General features: G+C 33.0%; 1 protein-coding gene across 1 annotated transcript; it reads right to left on the bottom strand.

Moving 5' to 3' along the window:
• Positions 1–1,441: 1,441 nt before the first annotated feature.
• LOC148277575 (transient receptor potential cation channel subfamily A member 1 homolog) lies at positions 1,442–22,648 on the bottom strand. Its single transcript, XM_088232697.1, has 6 exons — positions 22,150–22,648; positions 17,128–17,536; positions 13,830–14,020; positions 11,353–12,838; positions 8,241–8,495; positions 1,442–2,215 (listed from the first exon to the last, which is right to left on the bottom strand). The coding sequence occupies exons 1-6, from the start codon at positions 22,524–22,526 to the stop codon at positions 1,508–1,510; spliced, it is 3,426 nt and encodes a 1,141-aa protein (XP_088088823.1). The 5' UTR covers positions 22,527–22,648; the 3' UTR covers positions 1,442–1,507.
• Positions 22,649–23,495: the final 847 nt, after the last annotated feature.

Raw genomic sequence — 23,495 nt, 5'->3', positions numbered from 1 at the left:
TTATACTGTTTATTTTCACCACAACATGCTAGGAAGCCCAATTACAGTGGTGAATTACAGCACAGAACTCCTAGGCTTGTAAAATATTTTCTCTTGTGTTAGTTGGTTACAAAATTTTTAAGAAATATGTTCAAAATTAAAGATGAGTTGCTGGTTTGTTAGTTTGTTTAAGCTGTCTGAATTTTTTTATTTTTAAAAATATGTACAAATATATATTATTAATAATTTACCGTAATATTTCGATTTTGGTGGCCATTTTCAACGGGTTGTAAATAACTCACTATTAGAAAATGGAAATCAAGTAGGGGTAAGGATTGATAGTACTGGTTGGGTTTGACTATTGTTTGTATAATTTTGCTTATTTTTAAATATTTGAGTTGGATTTTAATTTACACAAATATAACCAATAAATTCATTGAATTGTCTGTGCCGGAAAAAATGCTACTAAACTATTTATGTCCAGGCGGATGAAGAATATACCAACAGAGTGATGCGATGGATAAATTGCGAAATATTACAAGATTTTTTTTTTAAATGTGAAAATCAAAGCAAATGCTATGAAATTATCAACGTACAGTAGCCGGCAGTAGATAAGAAAGAAGCTGCCGGCCGTAATCGGCTAACTTCATTTGTAGTGCGTCGTCTCTGTCGCACGGTAGCTGTATAAATGTATGAATGACAGAGACAACGCTTTACATAACCGAAGTTAGCCGACAAAGTAGGCAGTTTCTTTCCTAAGCCCGATGTCCTCATTTACAGCTGGTTCAAATTTTTACTTTCCGATATGCGTTGTTTGATTTTATAAAATATTAAAAATACTCTACTAATTAAAATACTAAAAAGTCGGCCTCGTGGTGTAATGGTCAGGGCATTTGCCTACCACGCAAGAAGTCTGGGTTCGATTCCTGACATGGTTGATATGAAATATTTATTTAAAAGGGTGTTTTCACCCTAGAATATTTCATAGTCCCTGGACTGGTACCTGAAGCGTAAGACTGACAATCTTACCTTCATGTTATAAAAATATGATCAAAATAAGCTGCGATTGGTGTACCAATGCAGTGCCCTATGGAAAAGGAATGATGATGATGATGATGCCAATTTTTTAAATGTCTTTTTATTTTTTTATTACAGTCATTAGTCATTGTCAGTAAATACTTGTTACTACTACTACTATTACAATCAGGCTGTATCCCCTTAAGGGTAGACAAAGAAGATGGACTGCCACACACGTCTATCCTGGCATACATTCCTGGCTTCTTCCATATTAATTCATCTTGTCATACATCCATAAAATTGATCGAGATATGTTGTGCTTGGTGTACCAATCCAGTGCCCTATGCACCATTAGGTGCGGAAAGGGAATGATGAAAATAAAATTTAAAAAACCATTTAGTGATTGATGATAATACAGCCAAAAATAAAAATAAAATTCTCGGAATGGAAAACAAACAGAATTTAAAATTTTATTTTGGAAATATGTTATAAACAATTTATGTATCTATACTTAGCCTATTTTAAACAACTGTTGCCATCGGTTTCTCGCCTTTTCTATATTTTTTGTACTCTCCAATTCAACACAAAGTTTATTCAGCGCTTCCGTTATTTCCATGTGGCGCTTGTGATTAATAATTTCTTGCTTCTGTATAAACTTCAGATTCTCATCAACCTTTTTTAATAACTCCTTTAATTGATTTTCTTTTTCATCTATCTCTTTTCTTTCGTTTAAATTCTCGCAAATCGACTCCACTATGTTTCTCGGAAACCTGTTTGCGGGATCCCAGTAAGGTCTTCCTGGGAACACTGTGATTTTTCTTTCCACTTTCCACTTCTTCTTCGAGGTAAAGTTTTTGGATAGAATGTTTCTTGCGAGGACTTCTAGATTACCGAGGAAATCTACTTGTTCAGTCAGTCTGTCTATCTTTCCTTCTATTTCTAAGTCCTTCACGTCGCTTACCGCCAAAGCTAACAGGAGGTTCATCAGAACTATTGGCACACAAACGAGGAATATTATGAAAAACAATTGCACAACAACTTGGTCGATTTTGTTAGTGTCTTCTTCTACCATTGAAGAGTAGTCAAACTCTGACGTCATCATGACGACAGTTTTTATTAAGGAATCCCAAGGACTCAAGAAAGACGTGTTTGTTCGTATAAGTATCCAGAAAATTAAGGAAAATCCTATTATTACGAAGCAGCCGAATAAAGCAAACACCTGAAGAAGAAAAAAAACTTTTGTAACATTTACTTTGTAATTATCAATTATCAATTAAACAATAAAAATAAAAATAAAAACACCTTGTTTTAAACGACTTAGTATTTATTTATAAAAGCTACACAAGCTTCCTTATCAAGATACAATTTTCCTTGATTTTCTTTCCATTTTTCATATCAATTTTCCCGTAGCACTGAACTTCCTCATTAGCGACCGGTTTCGAAGTGACACAAGCTTCCTTACCAAGAAACAATTTTCTTTGGTAAGGAAGCTTGTGTGACTTCGAAACCGGTCGCTAATGAGGAAGTTCATTGCTATTGGAAATTAGATACAAAAAATGTTTTCTTTCACGCGGGAAAAATTAGTTTAGCTTGTTTCCATACGTATAATTTTAAAAATTCAGGACAACTGGCCAAGCAAGTTTAGTAGTGACGTCACGAGTGACGTAATTTCAAAATTACAAAACTTTAAAAAATCATAGAAATGTTAAAATAATGGACAAAAAAATGGTTTTGGATTGATAGTCTAAAAACGAATAATTTGATGATTTCTGAACTTCTTTATTTAATAAAAATTATGCGGTTTTAACGAATGGTATTATTTTTTTTGTAATCTAATTTCAATCATTCATTTATTCATTATTCAATTTTCCGATAGAACATAGTATTGATACAACAATCGAAGCGTAACATAATCATTTTTTAAAACATGAAGGTAAGATAACCAGTCTTACACTTCAGGTGCCAGTTCCAATATTTCTGTACGTTAAATATTGTTTTACATTGTTTCTTTACCAAAAAACTAGTATAGCCCAAAAGAGGATACCCAGAATTACAACAAATTTTTAAATTTTATTTCCCTAAATATTTTTTATTTTATAGAAATAAACGGCACTAAGTGCGTTTTACATATTAGTTACAAATACAGTTAATACTTACATGTAAGTATTATTAAAAGTAATTAAGAGCATTTAGAACAATATTATTTATTTACAAATTATAAAGGCCTAAAAAAGATAAACTATATAAAAAAAATAATATTACCAGTTATAGAATTGTCGATAAACAATGATAATTTGGTATTAGAAATACTTTGAACCAGTTTAAAAAATAAGAAAACAATTTTGTAAAACACTAAACAATAAAAATAAAAAAACTTACACGTATTATTATTTAAAACTAATACTCAGGTAAATAGTATATACGAGTATTTATGTATACAAATATATAATGATGTAAAAAAATATGATAAAGAGAAATATTTTGTACTTATAAATAAAATCAAGACATACGTATAAGGTACATACTTATAAGATAATTTTAATATTACGATTTATTCAATCTGTTGAATTATTTATTTGTGTTTACGTATATTTTTAGACAATATTAGGCCAAGCAGCTCAATTAGAGCAATGAAATACTGCACAAAACACCTTGACTTGAAAAAAAACGCAATTAATTGTTGCGATCTCACCGGGAATCGAGCCAGGAACCGCTTTTGCTAGTCTTTTCACCACGGGGGCTATAACCGTATTTCTTTTTTAACATTATTATTTCTTCTTTTGAGACATTCATCACATTTATATTTTATTTGACGTTTTAAGACTTCCTGTTTTAGTTTATTTACAAATAAATACAAACAAAAAAAAACTTATTGCTTCCTGAATGCTATCACTGAATAAATTTTAGACCTAACTTTATTTTCAAATTCATTACACGAATTCCAGTTATGTTAATGAGGAAGTTCAGTCCTACGGGAAATTAGATATAAAAAATGTATTCTTACCGCGCAGTAAAAATTAGAGCGTTTTATTGTGTAGTGCTTTTGAGTCAACCTTAGATCAACAATATTTTATGTTTGTCCAAATTTTTGTTGACAAGGACTGGATTCAACTCCCTGGGGAGCAGTTTATATTTACATATTACAACAGAGATGAAAAACATTTAAGAGAAGGTAATATTTAAGTCATGGTTTGAGGGGCCACTTTACACACTGCGTAACATTCACCATTCTGCCCATATTTGAACATCTATATTCCTTCTATTCTTTCATCTGTAGATTTTTGTGAAGTTAAAGAGCTGAAACCTTTATTTATGCGGTTGAGATTTATCTAATTGAATTATTTCACCTACATACTAGGCAACGCCTGAAAATAAACCAGCCATTGACAGGTCATAAGCCCTGTAGATGCCTAGACTTCTATATTACCTTATCTTAAATGTTCTTCATCTCTGTTGTAATATGTTTATATCAACCTGATATGTTGTGATAGATTTTAAGTTTACGGGTAGCCATTTTTCAACACTTGGTGTATTTGGCAATACGGGGCTCCTATTTGAAATGTCAGCACAACTAATTTTTTGTTTGTTTTTTATTTATATTTATTACATCGAAACTTTTGTGTTCACGAAAAAAAATTTACACAAATTATCAGTGACACAGAGAGCCATGGAAAGGAGAATGCTGGGTATTTTGTTGAGAGACAGAAAAACCAATACATGGATTAGAGCGAAAACAAACGTCACCGATGTGGTCCATAGGGCTGCCAACCAGAAATGGAGCTGGGCTGGTCATATAGCCAGAATCACAGACTCTAGATAGACCAAAAAAGTCCTGGAATGGCGACCCAGAACGGGTAGAAGAAGTGTCGGCAGGCCTCAGACGAGGTGGTCTGATGACATAAGACTAGTTGCAGGAAGTGGTTGGATGCGGTTGGCTCAGGATAGGGAAATATGGAGACTAAAGGGGGAGGCCTATGTTCAACATTGGACAAGAGACGGCTGATGATGATGATGATGATGACCCAGTGCTTTACACAGCGCACCAATGAGGAAGTGCTGTGGTTTTTTATATTTGTTTATAATCATTCTTTTTCCGCACTAATGTTGCATAGAGCACTGCATTGGTATACCAATCGCAGCGTATCTTGATTATTTTTGTTGCATGAAGGTAAGATGTTCAGTCTTACGCTTCAGGTACCAGTCTAGAGACTATATAATATGCTGGTGGGAAAACACCCTTTTCAATAAATATTTAAAATCTACAAAGTCGGGAATCGAACCCGAGACCTCTCGCATGGTAGGCAAATGCGTTGACCATTACACCACGAGGCCGACATTTGTTTGTCAGTAGACTATAAAATTAAAACAAAAACTATTTAATTCAATTTTTGTCCTTCGTATTATCATCGCTATGTTTTAATAAAGTTTTGTGGTTTGACGTTACTCCACTCGTGACGTCACAAATTGCCGTCAGTGAGTTTTTTTCTTAAACAAAGGAAAATACTAGAGTTCTTATTATTTACTCAAATATTTAAATTTTCCGACCTTTTCCTAAAAGTCGTAAAGTGGAATTTGAACCTGGGACCTTTGGTCCGTGACTCCACAATACTACCACGGGACTACAACCCGGACCCCACAACAGTTGTGTTGACATTTAAAATAAGAACCCGGTATTGCCAAATACACTAACGTCGAAAAAATTACTACCCGGAAACCGAAAATCTATCATAATATATCAGGTAGATTTACAAGCACTTGTGACGTAGTTAATTTTTATGAAAATCAATTTTGTTTTTCTTCCATTTGTTTTCAAGAAACTTCGCAGCGTAATTAAATGCTGTAAATTTTATCGGGTATAAGAAAAAAAATCTCATTGCACTGAAATTCCTTCCAAAACTTATAAACAGGGCAACAAGATGTAATGATCATAGATATTTACAGATGATTGAATTTGTGTTAGCGTTGTTATTGTTAGGTAAATTTGGAGAGTAGTGTATGGTGTGTGGTATATAACATAGTGATGAAATGAACGTAGTTATTCAGAAAGCAGCCAGTCCACAATTTAGAAAAAATGAGATTTTGATGTTATCGGGTGCAGTAGGGTCAATTCTATGTTTTGCTCAAAACAGACCGACTACTTTCATACAAAAAAAAACTCTATTAATCACCACCTGAAAATGGTATCGATCACAATAATGTCATTTCTCAATTTACAAAAAACACCCACAGCAAGAGAAAGATCTCGCGGTAATTTAAAAATCATTAAAACTGGTTAATTACGTTATAAGATTCTTGTTTGTAGTACATAAAAAAACTAATGTATTCATTGTTTATCATTTGTTAAATCAAAAACATTCCAACTATTGAGTAGATTAGAAAAATTCACTATTTTTACTAAGATGCTATTATCTCAGTTTCACTTTTCTATAGCTGGCTGCTTTCTGTATAACTACGTTAAAATATGAAATGTGGTGTGTGTGTTATGAGTGTATTTTTAAAAAAGGCAAAATATTATTTTAAATAAGCCCTTCAGGTACCCCAGCGTCAAGTTATTTGAGGAATTCGAGATCTTAGATGAAAGAAAATTATATATTTTTAGAATAATAATGTTTGTGCAGGTAAATTATTCTATCAAATCCCAAAAGGAAAACTCCCACACTACCAGAAGTCAAACTAGAGGATGAGTCATGGGGTTTATCACAAACTCTGAATTCGGGCAAAGAAATTTCAGGTTTCTTGGCCCCAAAATATTCAATATGTTACCCAAAGATTGCAAAACCATGACCCGGATTCAATTTAACAAATTTGTAAAAAATTGGTTACTGGATTTAAGTCGAGAAAAAATCGGAAAATTTACTATAAATAAATTCCTAATAAATCAATATTGTATAACTGTTTAGTATATTAACAAGAAGGTAGTAATTTTATTGTTTATTTTTGCATTAAAATGTCTGCCTTAAAACAGGTTGTACCTAGTTAGGCAGACTAGACATGATCCAGAGAAGTCTATTACCTAAGTTTTTATGTAGTAGATAAAGTTATTGTTATTTTTGTTAATAAACTTTGATTATTATTATTATGATTATTAATGACCATGAGACTCAGTTTCCGTTTATAGCGGAGAGCTGAGTAGTTGAACAAGTCCAAAACGAACATTTTCTTATATTAAAAAAAAATCGTAAATGTGAAACATTAAAGGAATATTTTAATAGTGTTGATATATTTAACACTCCATATAATAAGTATATAATGAAAAACATGACCTCCACAATAAATCACATACAAATATCATCAATAGATCCTCAACACATAGACAACTTAAACAAATACAAACTAAAACCACTTTCGGACAAAGGGATTTTGAGTATTATTCAATTAAAATCTATAACCTACTTCTACTATCTATTAAAACAATCAGTAACGAGGAAATGTTTAAAAAGGCTATAAAAAAATGGATAGTGGAGCTAGGTAGAAGTAAAATGGATTGTCTCATTCGCTCATACCAATATTGAATCAACTGCTCCACAAGTGTATAGCTTATGTTAGGTTTTTGTTATTTTCATTGTGTTTTTTCTTAATATAAATAATATAGATGTACATAAATACCTTGTTTTATGAACTGTCTAAATATTTGTTAATTATCTTCGTTTTTTTAAGTTAGTCATCTTTGTTTATTCTCAAATGTAATTTAAAAAAAGTATATTGTTAAGTGTACTCGGCACGGGAAACCCCATTGAGGTCACATTATTTTTATTATTAATTATAGTTTGTAAGCAAAAAACATGAATAAATAAAAAAATAAATAAAAAACTTTTAGGCTGGATTCAGAATAACAGAGAATAGCCGTTTTGTCTTTTTTTGTTCTTTATTTACCATCATCAAATCAAATGCAATTTTCTACTCCTACTTTCCTTCGTTCATCTTCTATCACTCCCTTACAATTTCTTTCTTTTTCTTCCCACTATTTCTGGGTTTTGTCTATACTTCTTTTATTCTTGTTCGTTTATTTTATTTTAATTTACAGTATAAATATATTTTTAAATAGTTTAAACCGTCGTCGCTTTATGTAAGTATTATTGAATTAATACATGTTATTGAATGGCAGGCCCTTCTATTTTTATATGTTTTCAAGAGTTTCTATTAATTTTTAATTTAAATAAAAATGAATGATTGCTCTTTCTAATAGAGAATTCCGTGTTGTTCAATAATAAAGTACGTGGATTTTAACAAGCTTTGGTACTTACTTTTACTACTCGTACTGCAACCGTTGCAAACATTTGAAAATAATATCCGAATTCTGGAAATCGAGAGAGCAGGATGGTGATCTCCATCCAGGAAAACAGAAGCGCCAAGGCCACCACGAACCTAGAAACCGCATGGCCATAGGGACTTACGTCAATCATAACTATCATAAATGCCATAAATATGGAACATAGCTTGATCCAACCCTCTAATCTTCTAAAGTACTTCCACTTTTTAAGACGCAAGAAGGGAATTTCCTAAAACAAAATAATTTGTCAATTTGAATTTTTAAACTGACTCACCAAAGTGATGTACAAAATGCACTTAGAAATACACATTACTTTGGTATGTGTTCTTCTGAAAATAAACACATAAATCTTAAATATAAACATAACTAATACAATGAAAAAGCTGTAATTTATATATAACAGGTTGGGGGAAACGTAATTTCGTATCTCACATACGTACGATACGGCGTTGTAAAGGTGTGAGTGTATACAAAAAAGGTTTTTTCGGCAGTATTGCACTTGGTCGGTTCAGTCGTGAACTATCGTTCGTCGAGTATGGAGGTCTCAAAAGAAGAAATTCGCCGTATTTTACATTTTTTCTACCTGAAAGGGAAAAACGCGTCGAAAGCCACCAAAGTTTTTTTTTTTTAAATAAGATGTATACAGGGCCAATACTGGTACAAGTGATTTCGTTTTGGTGTAGTGGAGGTGAATGATGCACCACGCTCTGGCAGGCCTGTCGTCAAAAATGTCAATTAAATCATGGTAAATACTGAGATATACCTTCATGTTAGCAGCCGTAGCACGGTCCAGAAGCTGAATATCGATCATAAAACCGTTTTGAACCGTTTGCAGAAGGTTGAATTAAAAAAAAAGCTCGACCTTTAGGTGCCACACGAGCTGACGCAAAAAAAACTTATGGACCAAATTTCCATCTGCGAATCGCTGCTGAATCGAAACAAAATCGACCTATTTTTGAAGCGGGTGGTGACTGGTGTTGAAAAGTGGGTCACTTACGACAATTTCAAGCAACAGAGATTGTAGTCAAAAGCCAACGAAGTGGCCTAGACAGTGGCCAAGCCAGGACTGATGGCCAAGAAGGTGTAGTTGTGTGTTTGGTGGGATTGGCAGGCATTACTCTACTGTGAACAACTCAACCGTTTGAGGCTAGTGATCGAGTAGAAGCGGCCAGCATTGGTGAATAGGAGTGGAATCGTGTTTCACCTGGACAACGCAAGGCCGCGCGCCATGAACCATGACGCGCCAAAAGCTCCGGGAGCTTGTATGGGAAGTTCTTACGCATCCACCCTATAGTCCGGACCTGTCACCAAGTGACTACTACCTGTTCTTGTCTTTGGCCAACGTGCTTGGGGGTACACATTTGGCCTCAATAGAGACCTGTGAAAATTGGTTGTCCGAGTTTTTTGCCAGTAGGGACAAGGGCTTCTACGAAAGGCGCATTATAAAGTTGAATTCTCGTTGGCAACAAGTTATTAAACAGAACGGCGCATATTTGACTTTGGATGTTTATAACTCTTTAAATAAAGCGAAAAATACGAAATGACTTTTTCCTTAACCTATTATTAACTCTTTAAATGCACGAGATTTCAATATATTTTACGATATTATTTGGCGTCATGTTTACCCATTTTTTAAAGTAATGTTTTTTTTTAAATTCTGTTGTACGAGCATTCCACGTGAAGTGGGAAATTGACATAAATTTTCAATTTTCATTTATCACCTCTCAATAAACAATTATATTTGGCTAAACGTCTTTTTTTTATAAATCTATGTACAAAAACATTTTCCGAAATTTGTAACTATTAATTCTCGCAGAGATACTATTCAGTAAATATCTTTATTTAGTATCACGAAGCCTTGTCCCACCAGTCACAATTTGCTTCTTTTTTTTCTTTTTCTACGATTATAATTAGATTTTTATTTTGTTAACACATCAGTGCTCAATATAACATGATATACAGCGCAAAAAAATCCCTCGATAATATTGAGTAGTTTGGCATAAATTCATCTTCAAATGCACAAAGGTTGCTATGGATTTTCTAGTGTCCTCCAGTTACATTCATTCAAATCATAATTACACAGAAAATACTGAGTGGTTGGCTTTTTCTTGATAGCAGTATAATACAATGGTTCTTTATCTTGCCATTATTGATGTGGGTTTTGTCTGATTGGAAAAAAAATATTCTAAAAAAATATATAAAATGAAAGTAAATTAAATATTTAATTTACTTTCATATTATTTTGAATTATCTATCCTTACCTCTGTTTTGTATAAATACATTGAACTCTTTAATAAAGATACTAGTCTCGAAGATGTCGCGAAAGCGATGAAACTGGTCACTGGACATTGCGAATTTGTGGATTAAAGTATCACTCGTCTTTTATTTATATAAAAAAAAAAAATCATTCTAATATTATAAATGCGATGGTGTGTTTGTTTGTGTTTCCTCCAAAACTTCACGTCTCAGTGGAGCGACCGAATGGCGTATTTTTTGCACGGGGATAGCCGGAGATATTAGAAGTAAAATAGAATACATACACCCCGAATTTAAAAAAGGACAATTATAAAAATTTATAAAATATCAACAATGAGCAACCCTTTTTAAAAATGAGTAGGCCGTAATGTGGAAATCAAAAAGAATCAATTTATTTTTTAAATTGCTATAGTTTACTTGCTTTATCTACGGTTATCTTGGTTTGCTTTTCGATTTGGTTTGTTTTGGATTTTTTGTATTAGAATTTCGGATTCGTGTAAAGAATAACGATGTTACGTCGCCATAGACTAACGGATCATTGTATTTCTTTTATAGCGATAGTTAGAAGATTGAGCTTCTTTTAATCCCGATAAAATATACCAGTCCATCGGGAACATTCTAATTGATAAATGACTGAACTTATTATTACCTAAATGATTTCTCCATATTATCATATTACCGCGCTAGCTTAAGGAAAAAAAGTTAGTTCGTATTGTAATTTTCAACTGTTTCGATGGACAAAGGGGTGAAATTAAAGTCTAAAAATAAATAGAAGTTTTAAAAAAAACCTTACGATAGAAAAAATAAAGTATTTTTTCCGTGATACTCACCAAAAGAAGTATTATTCCAATTAGTAGAACGAGTACACTCTGTTTTATCTTGAAAAACAGGGGTGAGATGGCCAATCGATACGACTCTTCATACATATTGATGGTTATATCAGTAAGTAACATCACGAACAATATATACACTCCAAGGACAACGAAAAAGAACCATCTTAAAACATTCCACTTCAAGTGTAAAAAGCTTTCGATGAAAGGGTGGAGAATTAGTTTTTTTATTTGAAAATTTGTCCCCGAACTAAACAAAGATGATATGGCGTTCATTTGCGAAAATCCGTCGTCGCTTTCATCTGGCATAATGATCGAGTAGTCGAACGTTACTTCGCATTCTGATTGATCTAAACTAAAATTGTTCTGCGTTAGCCTCTTGTTGAAAATGCTGTTCAGGTAATCTGCGGATCTTGGCATATTGTTTTTGATAATACTGATTATCAGGCTTTTCTTTCCATTGTACATAGGAACGACTTCGGATAAATTTGATCCATTTTCAAGAAAAAGTTCTATACTGTCTCTTTGGCAATGATAAGCCGCTTTGTAAAAAGGTAACCAGCCTCCGTTGTCATGGGAATTGACCAAACGGTGATCTTTGTCGTGATCTAAAATGACTTTGATCACACCATCGTTGCCTTCTTTTGCTGCTATATGAAGGGGGGTGAAGCCATCGGATGTTTTCAATGTTACGTCCGCACCTTTATCAATAAGTTTTTGGGTATACGATGGTTTATTTTTAAGGGCGGCCCAATGTAAAGGTGTCATGCCGTATTGACTGTCTGTGATATTCAGGAAGCTATCGATTTTTTCTATTTCTAATAGGGACAAAAGCACATCAATATCATCCGATTCAATCGCTTTGTGCAAAACTGTATAACCCCCTAGGTCAATGCTGTACGAGGCACCTTCGTGTAGAAAACATCGTACACAACTTGCGTTACCACGTTTAATAGCTACAAAGAGAGGCGTTTCATCGTAGGCATTCTTGCAGTCAATCCACTGCTTTTTATTTGAAATGGTTTGAATCAATTTATCAGCTATGTCTAAATTTCCAACTTGTGCTGCGTAGTGCAATGATGAATTTCTATCATTATTTGACTGATTGGTGACACTCGCATTTGCATCTAAAAGAATACACACCCCGTCGTACCATTGTTCCAAAACAGCTAACTGTAACGGCGTTTGTTTATCTCTATTAACCCGATCAATAGTGTTGAGATTTTTTATCTGGGTCGAATTAGCAATTGCTTTTAAAATATCTAATCTTCTTAGAAGAATTGCCAGATGTAAGGGAGTCTGGCCGTCTTCATCGACGACATTTGGTGCAGCTCTTATATCTAAATATAGTTTAGCAGCTTTTTTGCTATCAAACAATATGGCTATATGTAAAGGAGATGTACCATCTTGTTTAGAAAGCCATAATTCTCTGTCTATATTTCTATATTTTCCATACTTGATTACGTATTCAATGATTCTGACGAAACTGAAAAAAAAAACGAATTATTCATTTATAATCAAATATTTTTTAAGCCGGGTTGTGGTCGTGGCTAATGTACGCACCAATCAGAGGTCATAAGATAACATGACTAAACCTTATAATATTTCTCAAATAACCCTAACGGGTTTTTAAAAATAAATAAATGAAAAAACGGGCTGTACTTCAGATAATATTTTGTTTTGTATATAAACGATCTTAACGCTAAAATGTTTGAGTGTGTCCAAATGCTTGCAGACTGGCTGGAATTCCTCCTTAGGGAGTTATTCACATTTAAATTTATTTCAACAGAGAGGGAAAACATTTTTTTGAAGGAAATATGGAAGTCTAGGCATTTTCAGGTCTTATGGGTTTCAGCTCTTTTACCTTACAAATGTCAACAGATGGAAGAGTTGAGGAAATGTGGATTTTCAAACATAGGCAGAATGGTGAATGTTACACAGTGTGTAAAGTGGCCACTTAAACCAGCCAATGACAGGTCATAAGCCCTGTAAATGTCTAGACTTCCATATTCCCTTCTTATTTTACTTATTTATTTTTGCACCACAACAGGCCAGGAGGCTCAATTACAGTGGTGAATTACATCACAGAATAAAGGCTTGAGAAAAATCACATTTTAATGTTTGTGTTATCACCGGGAACGAACCCGGAACCTTTCGTGAGTGAGCCAAGCGTCTTGACCAGAGGCCACCTTCTCAAAAATGTTTTCTCTCTCTGTTGAAATAAATTTAGATCTTAACGCTGTCTAATATTTTCGGTCAGTCGGAAGATGCCCGTTGGAGGGTGAAAGCGCTAATTGGTCAAATAAATATTTGGAAGTGTACAAGGTATTTTAAATGTTTAACTTACATTGAAATATAAATTATTGAGTAATTACAATGAAATTCCGTCAAGAATTGTCAATCTATAATTTAAATGGAATTGCTTTTTAAACAAACTTAATCAGTGATCATAATTTCTACTAGATTTGAAATGCTACCTGCTATTTTTTGTTTGCGGTATTAACCCCGCTTCTTTAACTGCAAGTCCACAGACATCAAGTGGAGTCCTTCCCGAGGCATCTTGTTTTGTTATGTCAGCTCCACAGGCGAGCAAACCAATTACGCTTTCTTTTTGTACTCTGGCGCACGCTATGTGAAGAGGGGTACACCCACTCCATACAATATCGAGCTAGAAAATTGTTTAAAGATACGATTTTCAGTTGATTCGAGTATCGCAATATCAGTGGTCAATGCAATATTGATTTCCACAAGTATGGAGCTAGCAGTGAAGATGATTTCAGGCTTCCTAGGGTAAGACTGACTTGAACTCAAAACAATCAATGGTTTAAAAATCTTTAATGAGTTGCCAGAAAGTCTCAGAGGAGCTGAAAATGTCTCCATTTTTGCATATTTTAGAATCGGGTTGTGGTTTTGTGGCTAGTATTGTAGATTTGAGGATCAAAGGTCTGAGATTTGCTTCCCTATTTACCACAACTTGTTTCTCATTTTCTAATAGTTAGTTATTTACAACTCGTTTAAAACGACTACCGAAAATAACATTTTGTGTAAATGTAGCAAAACTACTTACGTACATTTTTAATCTTAGTTTTGAATGTGGAGTATTTCCTAAGCACCGAAAAGAGTCAATTGTGATACCTTTATACAAAAGTGGTGATAAAAATCTAATACAAAACTACAGACCTATATCTTGACGAAGCACAATTTTTAAAATAATTGAAAAAGTTGCCAAAACTGGACTAAGCTCTTTCATTGAAAATAATAACCTTCTCTCTGATAATCAATATGGTTTCAAAAAGGCCATGGGTACGGAAGACGCAATAGCCAACCTATCCCAAGAAATTACTTAACATCTCGATGGTGGTAAAAAATGCTTGGCAATATTTTTGGACTTAGCTAAGTGTGGGGATTATGTCTTTCATTTGAGTAAGAGTAGTTTTTGAATCTATTAGTGAGTATTGTTTTACCGTATAATTGTTTTGGTGTCATAAGTTGTGATTTATGGAATATTTCTTGAGTAGATGTCTGTATCGGGACTCTGAGTATTATTTTAATTATGGAATTTTGTGCAACAAATACACTATTTAAAACTGTGTCATTTGCACCACCCCAACCGATTATACCGTACTCCAAAATCGATTGGCACAATGCAAAATAAATCTTTAAAAGTTTCTGTACATTAATTATATTTCGAATTGTTTAGATCATATACTCATATATCCATCAGATTATTTACATTATGACACTCAGAGTTCCAGTTGTGATCTGATTTCTCGACAAAAGAATGGAACTTCTTTAGCACCGAGACAATACTCCTACATCGGACAAAAGCTAAATAATATAATGTCAGAACCATGGAAATGTTACAAGAGTCACAAGTTAAAGAAGTTACTGACTATTTCCCTCATTGAAATTGGTCGCAGAGAGTCTGAGAGGTTGATGGTGGCTGTTAGATGGCCAACACATATTCTTATTTAAATTGTAATAATGTATTTTTAGTGTTTTATTGCTTGAATTTTTGAAGTTCCTTATTACTTTTTACTCTGTTTTACTATGTTTTTACAATATAATAGTCTCAGCTTCTATATACGAGAATATACTAATCACATGTTAATTTAAATATTTCTTTCTTTTTACTATGTATTTTACTATGTTTTTTATAAGTGTGTTTTTTGCCATACATTATTTTTTTAAATTATTTTTTGTCATGTCTTTTACTATGTTCCCGGCTATGCATTTTATTTTTTACTATGTATAAACCGGGTTTTTATGCATGTTTTAAACTATGTCTTTTGCTATGTTTCTTACTATGTATTTTGTTTAACTTTAAATTTTCCTACGTTTTTTACTATATTTTCACTATGTATTGATTACTGTTTTTCAAATTTTTTTTTTAACTGGCTTGAAACGGGTTAAATAACCCTAGTTAGATACTCAAAGCAACTCTGAATAAATGTTTGATTTTATGTATATAATATGATAATAAATAAATAAATCATAAGAACAAAAATTTAATTAAAAAAAAAAAAAAATTGTAAATAAATTTAGGTTAGGTATATAATATAATGTTATGCTAGTTTTTAAATGAAAATTATTGTACAAACTTAACAAAATAAAAATCGGTTAACCAAATGCAGGGTATTTTGATTTTCTGTTTCATGAAGTACGATCAGTCTTAGACTTTAGGTTCCAGACGAGGAACAGTTGTATTGTTGATTTTTATAGTTGTATTTTGAACAACTATAAAAATCATTATTTCACGTCCCTTCTAGAAATCGAACCCAGGATTTCAAGAATGGTATGCAAACGCGCCAACCACTTTATGTTCAAATAAGGTATTGGAATAGCTTAAATCGAGGGAAAAATCGATCTATTATAAAGAAAAAAAAATATGTATCCAAAAAGATAAGAAAAAAAATCTGTCTAAAGAATAAATTGTCTGCAAGCTTGCCGACCATATACTGCACATCGCTACGGAGAGCTTAGTCTCCTTGGCAATGCATACAAAGATAATTTCCAATTTGCCGGATGAAAGTTGCCCAAAAGAGCTCTCCGTAATATTGTAGCCTTGACAAGAAAAAATATAATAATCCTCAAAAGTTCATTGAAATATTGATTTATTTGGCACTTTATATCCTACATATACGATATATATACATATGAGGGCCGGCATATTGCCTTAAGGCAATTTCTTCCTACCTACCCAAACCGTTCAGTTTGAGAAAATTATAAATACATGGACAAATTGAATCTTACAATTTTATACAAAAATTAAAAGCAAAGATTAACCAAAAAAAAAATATACATTTAAAAAAAATTAACACTACACTATGAAGAGAGGAAAGGGGATGAGAAGGAAAAAAGAAGGATAAAGGAACAATTTAAATATTTAGATAGTGGAATTTCAATCTTGACTTAAATGTAAATAAAAAACAATGTCTCTAACATTAGTGGGTAGATTATTCCACAATCGAGCGGCTACTACTGTGAAAGAGAAGGCAAGAAAATTAGAGCGATGACAGGGTATTAAATGGGTTCTCTCGTTACAAGAACGAAGAGATAGTCCGAGTTGTGAAAGAGGTTGGATGAGCTCTCTCAGATAAACAGGCGAAGTGGGATTATTTAAAATATTGTGAAGAAGTGATAGAATGTGAATGTTTCTTCTATGCCTAATACTGAGCCAGTATAGTTGCGTGCGATACTCGGTTATGTGGTCAAATTTGCGAAGATTAAAGAATACATAAAATACATAAGACATTACAAAATAAATTTACTTACAATTTTGGATACACTTGAACAACTGTGACTGGAGTCACACCAGTGTTTATTAAAGCCGTCGACGCTCTCTCCTCTGATTGAATTCATTGTTATTAACTGCTCATGACTTATTTTGATTACTTTTAAGTCTTCATTTTCTCTTTCTGTTTTGTTTTTTCTTCCTGTTCTCTCCGAAGTCAGCTGCCCTTCCCGAAGACCAAGCAAGACAGCCAAGCAATCGACGTGACCTTCCCATGCTGCGTAATGGATTGGCGTTCTTCCAAAAGAGTCTGATCGTCCAAATAGGCCAGGCCTGACTCTGAGGATTTCGTTAAGGATTCCGCTGTCCCCGAAGAACGCAGCAATATGGCAGACGGACAGTTTTAATTGCTGACATGTTGCCTCTGGGCTAGATCCGCTTTGTAGACATCTTTGAATGAAAAATGTTTAATATGTATAATTGTATAGTATTATAACGCTCACAAACGTATGATATTGTACTGAATCGATGTTAAATGATAATAATTTATATGTCTTTGTTTTTATTTGATTACCTTATAAGGAAATTAAGATATTCGGTACTTATAAATGTATTCGCCTAAAAAGTTGTTTATAAAATACACAATAAAATTTACAAGAGATAAAAGGTTATTTTATTTTAAAATGATAAAATACATACAATTTGATAAATAGCATTACGACACAAAATTAGTGTTAAGCTGAATAAATTTTTTTTTTTATTTTTTTTATTTATTTACAATTTTAAAAAACCCGTTAGGGTTACATTAGAAATTTAATATTGTCTAGTCATTTTATGTCTCGTCTAGTCTAGTTAGTTCAGTCATCATGTGCTTTTTCAGATTGATTTTAAATTTGTCTCCATTAAAAGTTTTCAAGTAGTAAGGTAGGTCGTTGTAGTGTTTAAGTCCATTATGTAGTATTTTTGACTGTCCTGTGTTTGTCTTTGCTTTTTCAATATGATAGTGTTTTTGTTGTCTGGTGTTATACTTATGTATGTCAGCATTTTTGACTAATATTATGTCGTCGTCTTGTATGTTTCCCAGTGTTATTTTGTGCACAATTTTTAAGGTCTCAATTTTAGTCAAGTAGTTTATGTCAAACTGGTGTGTTTTTTTGTACAGTTCAGTCGTAGAGGTCAGGTAGGGTAGGTTGTATGTTAGTTTAAGAATTTTATTTTGTTGTCTTTGTATTCTTGTTATGTCTGTCTTGTTACCAGTTCCCCAGAAGGCGATCATGTAACTCAATTTACTTTTGACATAGGCTTCGTACATCATAATTTTTTCTTTTCTTGATATAAAATCTTTAATTTTGTAGAAGAGGCTATGTAGTGATGCCATTACTTTAGTGAGTCCGTCTATGTGTTTTGTCCATTTTAATTGTCTGTCCATTGTAAGTCCTAGGTAAGTCACATGTTCTAGTTCTTTAAGAGTTTTGTTGTTTATTTTTATGTTCATGTTATGGTTCTTGAGTAAATAAATTTGAGTAATAATAAAGTTCGGGTTAAAGATTAGACTATTTGTTTATTTTTTAAAAATAAAATAAGAAAAAATTAGATATAATAGAAGGAACTAAAATTAATTTACATTCACAAAACTGAAAATTAGACATTTGGTTTCAGAATAAAAATTAATAATCATTTACTCTATCATGATGAATGTCAATATTAAATTTCTCCTCGTGGTTAATGGTCAGCGCGTTTGCTTACCATGCAAGAGGTCTTGGGTTCGATTCCCGGTATAGTTGATGTGAAATATTTATCTAAAAGGGTTTTATTTATTTAAAAGTCCCTGGACTGGTACCTGAGGCGTGAGACTGATCATCTTACCTTCATGTAACAAGAATGATCAAGATACGATTGGTGTGCCAATCCAATGCCCTATGCGCCATTGGGTGCGGAAAGGGAATGATTATGATGATCAAAATTAATAACGATTATGAGGAGTAAATTCTTGCAAGAGGGTGTGCCATATTATTTGTAAAAATTAACAGGTAAAAGGTAACAGGCGATCTCAGACGCCTACGGCAAACGTAAAATGATACATTTTTAACACAAAACATTGAATCAACATAATTGTGAATTATATTATTTAAGTACAGTTGCTCACCACATTTTGCGCACCGCATCTGAGGACATAAGTCTCCTTGGCGGTGCCCACATGCACGAAAAAATGCTCGTCGCCAAACGAGGAAAGCTACTCGAAGGAGCTTTCTGTAATCTGGTAGCCTTAGCATCTTTGTGCTGAAAGAAGGTAATCCAGAAGTACATAATATGCACTTAATTGTATTGAGAAAAAAGGGAAGTGAATTTTTCCCTGACTGGGATTAAATTGATTGGACATGACCAATTCGCTGAAATGATTACAAAACTATTTTAAAGCCTTTTAAAACTCTTTTTGGAAGCCACCAGATCTGTAAATCAGACCGGACCTATAAAAAGGCCACGGCTAGTGTAGCGAGTAGCTCCATTCAGAAATCAAAGAAAGAAGGGGAAAGGGACAAGATCACGGGATGTGTTCTGAAGATAGATTAGAATTGCAGCATCACGAAGGGGAATCAAGAATATTTCAAAGAAATAATTTGACCATAAATTTAGCGTGACCTGATAAAATAGGGCTCGGCATTGAGTCCCCTGGTCTTTAACGTTTGAAAGAGTTACCATGATGTATGCTGTGTACGGATGATGTTATTCTAATAAATGAAGACCCCACATGTCTGCAGGGATCTCTGAATGTGTGAGAGGTATATACTGTATGGATGGGTGCGTGTGAATTGATTTGAGGTTAAATGAAAAAGATGGATTTCAATTTAAGTTATTTATTGGACAGATACACACAAGTTACATCCTTGCAATTTTGTACAGAAGGAATTAACAATAGCGAACACTGGCGAGGAGCTGGTGGACGGGCGACACGAAATGCCAAGATGAAATGTGCATATTCTTTCGCGGCACGACGTTTAATCACTTGTCCGAGCCGACGTTGCGTCGAGTTACGCGTTGCGAGCCAGAACGGTGTTCGGCTCTGCCAACTTTACGGCTTGATGGCGATGACCTCCACAATACAAATTACATTGTCAATGTTCTTTAAGAATAGTTTTTAAAGAATTAAACATTATGACAGTACATAGTCAGTATATTTATGAGAATATTATGACTGCGTACCAGAAGGGCTGTCCATAGATGAACTGGGAAGAGGCAGAAAAAGAAGAAGTACATTATATCTCTAATTTTTCTCAATTTGAAAATACTCCAAGCGCTCTTCATAACATTGAAGTATTCTGCCTATATTACACTTAAATGACAAAAAACGAAGGAATTTTTTCTGAACAGTTTCATTTCTATTTTATAAATTACATGATTCGGTGACCAAACACTACATCCGAATTCCAAATCGCTACGAACAAGAGAAGTATTTAAACAAATTATTGATGCTGCATTTGTGAATGGCTTGGATATTCCGTGCATGAAGCCCAACATTTTTAATGATTTATCTTTAACAATATTGAAATGATTAGAATAAGTTAATCGTGAGAAGAAAGTAATTCGGAGATCTTGGATTGTGCTAACTGAATTAAGGTTAATATTATAAATGCTATAAATAAAACAGCTTTGAGTTATTTTTCTTGCAAATGTTATTTTAGATCGCAACCTTATTTAATTTTAACGAGAAAAGTATTAAATACATAAAAAATATCTTTCAATTTGTTGACATAGACGAAACTGCACTTATAAAAAGAACTGGGGATGGTTTTTTCAAAGGATTTTGTGTAGAAAATACATCTTAGTCTGGAAGTCTTAAACGGATACTAAAGTTTATTTCATTTGCCGAGCAAGGACAATCATATTTTACTTTTAAATTATCTTCAAAAGTTTAAATTATAATAAAAAAATACCACGAATTCATCCAGTTATCTTGAAATAATCTGATAAGATAAAAGATTAGAAAATTATTCTTTGAATGCAAAAGTAAATAATGTAGAAATAAAATGTGGACAGACAAGTAAAACATGTATCTACAAAAATTAAAACAGTATTTTCAAGTTTTTATTTAATTTGCTTTCAGTTTAATTATCTCATCTCCCATTTATTTATACTTATTATAAATGTTTTTTTATTCTACACTTTGAAAAGTAAAAAAATAAAAATAGCTTTGAGAAATTCACTCTTTTATTTTTCATTTATTGTTTTTTTTTCTATCTTAACACTTTTTTCCCTAAAGTAAGTATTGAAAGTGTATCTTATTTCAACGAACCAGGGAATCATGTCCACCTTAGAACAGACAGAGCCATGTAAGATGGAGACTATCCCAACCAGAGGACGCTCCGTGTGTATTTTGTCATTCACTACTTTCATATAGATTCCTTAGTATTAAAAAGCAATAAATTTATATATAAAATTAAAAAAAAAAAAAAAGGAATTAATTTTTTGTTAGTGGAAAACAAACATAGTACAAATATTAATAGCACCGAAATGTACAGGGAAAAATAACTACAAAATAATAAAATAATGCCACAAATATAATCAAATAATACCATCAACAGAAACAAGAAAAGCTGTTAATTATTTATTTATTTTTAATTTATTTATATAAAGATGCACATCACAAAAAATAAAAAACTTATCCCTAACTCTGTAAGGTCTGTCAGCTTTGTGATGTAGTTGTCAGCACGGTTGTGTACCATGCAAGAGGTTCAATTCCCGACATGGTCAATACGAAATATTTATTTAAAAGTTGTTTGTTTTCACACTGGAATATTTCATAGTCCCTGGACTGGTACCTGACGCGTATCATTTTACCTTCATGTAACAAAGATGATCAAGGTACGCCGCGATTGGTGTACCAATGTAACGCCCTATGCACCATTTGGTGCGAAAGGAAATTATGATGATGAACTCTATAAGGCCAAAAGGACTGTGTTGAGTTGGGGTACAACATAATGGAAAGTGGAAGCATACATATTAGTAAAGAATACTGTCATATTATGAAAGGTTTAAGAAAATGAAAAAAACCTTAGGTTATTTACCTCTGAGCCCAATGCAAATCTTTTACTTCTGCGCTGTCGAGAATATCTGTGTTTCTTCTGGCTGGACTCCTTTCTGAAGAAGAGTTCCTATTCAGAAATACCAAACTGCTTGGAGAATCAAGTGGATCCTTATCAACGCCGGTAGACGTATCGTTATCGATACCATTGGCACGAATGTGACTGTCTACATTTTCCGAATTATTTTCTTTTATATCTTTATTCGTTGTTGATTGATCAGCCGATTCAAAAGAAATTTGTTTTTCAGCTTTCTCTTCGCTTTCCAAAAGGCTTTTTTTGAATTTATTCCAATTAACTTTGGTATCCTTTTTGACCAGAGGCTCATCATCTTCACTGCCCGATGTTCCCGTATCTGACATTTAATTTTACTAATTTAAACACTTAAACAATCCGAATAAACCAATATATAATATTTTTATATGAAGTTACACGTAAAACTACTTATTATCTCTAATGTTCGTACTGTTTCCAATATTTAACTGATTGATACTGAAGAATCAATCGTCACAAATCATTATAATTCTTATCAAAGTCGTCGCATGTTATCAAATGATAAAAAGAACGTTTCTTCATAAATAAATATTTTTGTCGTTAAATATGATTCATTAGTTAGTAAAATTTTGTGGAATATTTACATCATGTGCGAATTTGTATGTCATAATAGCGAGTGATATATATTTTTCATAGTAATCTTTGAATCATAGTAACTATTTTGGCTTATTTCAACAGAAAGGGAAAACATTTTCGAGAAGGGAATATGGAAGTCTAGGCATTTACAGGGCTTACGACCTGTCATTAGCTGGTTCAGGTGACCACTTTACACACTGTGTAACATTCACCATTTTGCCCATGTTTGAACGTCTACATTTCCTCAACTCTTTCATCCGTTGACTTTTGTGAAGTAAAAGAGCTGAAACCTTTATCACGTGGGGTCAAATAATATGCCAATATGTATTTTTCGTTTCACCTACACGTAGACACGAGATTAAATAATGGCATTAGATTTAAAAACTTTTTTACCTCAAAATAAACTAAAATTAATTATCTTTATTTAAATTTATCGCAACCGAGAGGGAAAACATTTTTGAGAAGGGAATATGGAAGTCTAAGCATTTACAGGGTTAATAACCTTTCATTTGCTGGTTTAAGTCGCCACTTTACACATTGTGAAACATTCACCATTCCGTCTATATTTAAACTGACTAAAGTTGACTGTTTAAAGTAAAAGACCTGAAACCTTTATCGTGGATGGATACCACTGATGAGAGAGTTGAGGAAATGTGGATGTTAAACATAGGCAGAATGGTGAACTTCACGAAGTGTGTAAA

This window comes from Micrasema longulum, unplaced genomic scaffold (assembly GCF_059751315.1).
Source record: "Micrasema longulum isolate JH-2025_06_02 unplaced genomic scaffold, ASM5975131v1 h1tg001010l, whole genome shotgun sequence".
Classification (NCBI taxonomy): domain Eukaryota; kingdom Metazoa; phylum Arthropoda; class Insecta; order Trichoptera; family Brachycentridae; genus Micrasema; species Micrasema longulum.
The sequence above is the reverse complement of the archived record's forward strand: the minus strand, read 5'-3'. Positions and strand labels throughout refer to the sequence as shown.

What these genes read in the sequence shown, in the direction of transcription:
- LOC148277575 (XM_088232697.1), bottom strand. Translation starts at nt 22,526, where the DNA reads ATGTCAGATACGGGAACATCGGGCAGTGAAGATGATGAGCCTCTGGTC. An exon ending in CCGCAAACAAAAAATAGCAG is followed by an intron (nt 12,839 to 13,829) that starts GTAGCATTTCAA and finishes TTTTTTTTTCAG; the next exon opens with TTTCGTCAGAATCATTGAAT. An exon ending in TTGCAGTACGAGTAGTAAAA is followed by an intron (nt 2,216 to 8,240) that starts GTAAGTACCAAA and finishes TTTCTTCTTCAG; the next exon opens with GTGTTTGCTTTATTCGGCTG.